The sequence below is a fragment of the Nematolebias whitei genome, chromosome 23 (assembly GCF_014905685.2).
Source record: "Nematolebias whitei isolate Nwh7 chromosome 23, NemWhi1, whole genome shotgun sequence".
NCBI classification, from domain to species: Eukaryota; Metazoa; Chordata; class Actinopteri; order Cyprinodontiformes; family Rivulidae; genus Nematolebias; species Nematolebias whitei.
This window is the reverse complement of record NC_056520.1, coordinates 2,073,080-2,076,767: the sequence shown is the minus strand read 5'-3', so window position 1 is coordinate 2,076,767 and position 3,688 is coordinate 2,073,080. Positions and strand designations below refer to the sequence as shown.

The 3,688-nt window shown below is 46.9% G+C and overlaps 1 protein-coding gene across 1 annotated transcript in view; it reads left to right on the top strand.

The window, feature by feature from the left end:
• Window positions 1–1,020, top strand: part of LOC119429005 (protein boule-like) — a 7,661-nt gene extending 6,641 nt beyond the window's left edge. Inside the window, exon 10 of the mRNA XM_037696724.1 lies at window positions 838–1,020. Coding sequence (XP_037552652.1) covers window positions 838–1,020 — 183 coding nt within the window. The remainder of the gene's footprint in view (window positions 1–837) is intronic.
• Window positions 1,021–3,688: the final 2,668 nt, after the last annotated feature.

The window sequence follows — 3,688 nt, the reverse complement described above, 5'->3', positions numbered from 1 at the left end:
AGCGTATGTAGCTACTTGTACTAGCGTATTTAGCTACTTGTACTAGCGTATTTACCTACTTATAGTAGCAACCTCCAAACACCTGAAGTCAGACCTGATGTTCTCGTCACTGTTTTCAATCCTTCTGAGGATCCGGCGTCTCTTCTCCGGTGGTTTATTGTCGTCCAGACACAAAGTAGGACGCAGGTTTTCCTCCGTCGGCTGTTTGTCAACAAAGTGAAATGAGCTCACATGCAGAGTTTGGGTGTTCTCTTCAAGTTCACGTTGTTCAGACACGTTCTTCTTTATTCCTCATCTGTAGGTAGGAGATGGAACTATAGCTCTTTTCACTGGAACTCTTTTTGTTGTGGGTCCATGTTCAAACTGTTGTTGGAGCCGCTGTTTTAGTTTGGTCTGTTTGTTCTGCAGCCCTGAACACAACAGGTACCTGAACGCAGCACGGCTCTTTTAGTAAACTTTATGGTTGTTAAATTAATGTGAACAAAACAAACACAGTTTTATCTGCTGAACAGAATGTAAATTACTTTCAAATACACCGCGGTCCGTGCTCCGCCACCATGGTTACCCAATGCCGACTGCTACTTCCTGTCTGACAGGAAGTTGTACCAGAATCATTTCGACAGCAGAGCCTCCAGGAATGAGGTGGACACACGAGATATTTTAACACCATGACAGAAGTCTTCACATCCAAACCTGGTTTGAGGTTTTCTCTTCGAAATGAAGTCAAGTCCTCGTTAGAGTAAAACCAGGATTCAGAGGCGTTCCTCAGGGTTTTCCAGGTGGTTTGGTTTCATGTTTGGTGGCTCTTTGACTCCATGTTGCTCCTCTTCTCTTCAGATGTTTCCTCCGTCTCACGTCCCTCAGAAGACAAAGTACGGGTGCTTCCTTCACCGCCTGCCGGGACCAGCGGAGACGCCGGACGCCTTGGTGTTCCACGAAGCGTCCTCAGGTTCCCACATCCAGCACCACCAGCACTCGGGTCGTTTCCTCTCCCTTCATGAACTGAACCGTCGAGCGTGATGCAGGTCTCGCAGCCGGGACCTCGCAGACCCAAGACCTCCTTCAAACATGGCGTTGTGTAGAACCTGTAGTGGGAGCAGAACTTCCTGTGATTCGTGCTTGGTGTTCTGTTGGAGATGGCTGCAGCCTCATGACCCGCTCACGTTTTATTTTCTTAAACAAAAGCTGCGACGAGACGTTTTAATGAATTTTATTAGAATCGACTTTAAAACTCTGCATCGACCTGAGCCCGGTTAGAACTCCTCGTGTCGGACCGGATCAACCCGTGATGTTTTTATTGTACTTCTGGATTCACTGAAGTCTCTGAGGTTGGATCAGTTCCAACTTCACCGTGCTCGCGCTGCGTACCTTTCAGATTAAGAGCGGTGCGTTGCACACGGTGGATCAGCGGTTGCTGCTCCTCTTGATTTCTTTACCCGGCTTCATGAGGATCCACCGAGGTTGCCCCCTGGTCCGACGCGTCAGCGTTCTTCTTCTGTTCTGGAGGAAAACGGAGGCTAGCCGTCCTCAGACGTTCGTATTCAGCAGATTTTATCGTGCGATTCGTTCGTAGTTTGAGTTTTAACGTTTTATTTCTGTGAAGGTCTTGAACGTGGTTTTGAGCCGACGCTAACCTGAACGTGACAAAGAGTTTTGGAGCATCTTAAAAGCCCAAACTCTTTGTTGTGCAGTTTCCTGCTTCTAAAAAATTATAATAATTTTGTCTTGAAGTTCAAAATGTTCTGTTTTATTTTTTACCATAAGTTCAACTTTAGATTTAGTTTAAATCCGATAGAAGTTTAACTCTTTACACACATTCAGCTCTGAAGCTTTACAGCAACATTTATTAGTTTCTGACTCTTTAAAATGACTTTAGTAACATTTAATGTTTTATTTGTTAACGTGAGTGAAACTCGGGATGAACCCGGTAAAGAAACGCTTCAGTTTGGGATTAAAACCAAACAAGTCGTCCTGGACCGACTCTGTACGACTCTTCGTCACTGCTTTGGTTCCTCTGGAGTTCTTCAGAGGAAATAAACGTTTTCTCGGATCAGAGGCGGCGACTTTATGTTTTTATTCGCCCGGCGGCGGCGGACGTGTTGTGATAGTCTCCGTACGTACTCTCTCTTTTACAGGCCAGAACTTCTGATCCACTCAAGATAAAACTTCATCCACGTCATCACTGCACGTAGTGTTACGTACATTTTCATACAAGCACACGTCAAGGTCACAAATCAAGGTCAAAGATAAAAACAGGTCTGTGCTTGCCCCGCCCATAATTCTGATCTGCTCAAGATAACTTCTCAAAACTTCATACGGATTTGTAACACCGCTGGACGGCGTGTTGCGTCATCGTTTCATCACCCAACTTCAAGGTCAAGGTCACTGATCACATGCTGTGATTCCCATACACTTATACAAGGAGGGGGCCCGGCCCTGTTAACAGAGCCGAGGGCCCCGCCCTGTGGACGGAGCATAGGGCCACGCCCCTTCGACAGAGCTGAGGGCCACGCCCTGTGGACAGAGCACATTCTAGTATCAAGCGTGCATGTTGTGTGTACAGTGTAACTGTACTTCCTTACTGACTGGATACGGTGGCGTTATATAATTCATTAGGAATAAGTGACGTACGCACGTACCGTAGACCACGGTGCACTTCCTGTCTACTCTGAATGTCACTGCCCGCCACCTCAGACGATGCGTTCTGAGAATTTGATGCGAATGAAACATCTCCCAGAATTTCAGGATTTACTCAGAGAAAACTGAATCAAGGTCAAAGGTTATACAAGGTCACTGCCGCACAACGTGCCGCCGTACGTGGCACTCTTGTTAAAGATCTCAGAGTACGTGTTGGGGATGACCCTCAGCTGCTGCCATGTGGTCAGTACCTGTAAAACAGACCGACTTCCTGTTCCTGTTGGGTACGGTTCATTGCCTGTGGTGGCCATCTTGAAACAGGACCCAACACTTTCTGACAACTTCATTAAAACTCAGTATATTTTGCCAACACAGACTGACAGAACCTGAGTCCACTGACTGTGCCCTGGTCAGTAGATCAGTGTTTGGACCTGCCTTTGTGGTTCTGCTGAGGTCAGTCATGTGTCAGGTGAAGCCACGGGCGCTCATGGATCCAGGATTTTCTCTGCATGAATGGGATAAAGAGCCCCGGCACGAGCGGCCGACAACGCCCGGTTAGACACGTGGAGCCTCGTGACCTCAGGTGGAGGTTTGTAAAACCGACAGCTGTGAAAACAGCTTCATGCTCAAGTTTGAACGTAAACAACTGTTTTAAAGAAGTTTAACAGAAGATCCTGATGCTGATGGGACGTTAAATAAACCAGCAGCAAATACAACAATCCCAGAAGAGAAGTCGACCAGAGGAGACGCTGCATTCACACCGTGTTCCCAAATACCTGCACGGTCGGCTCATTCAGGAGCCGAGTGCTGTCACTTCGGCTTTTTTTAACATTCACACTTTTCAACAACTTCCATTCGTATTCCAGGATGGATGAATTGTAGGATGGATGGATGGATGGATGGATGGATGCATGCATGGATGGATGGATGGATGGATGCAGTGATGGATGGATGCAGTAATGGATGGATGGATGAATGGATGGAGTGATGAATGGATGCAATGATGGAGTGATGGATGGATGGATGGATACAGTGATGGATGGAGTGATGG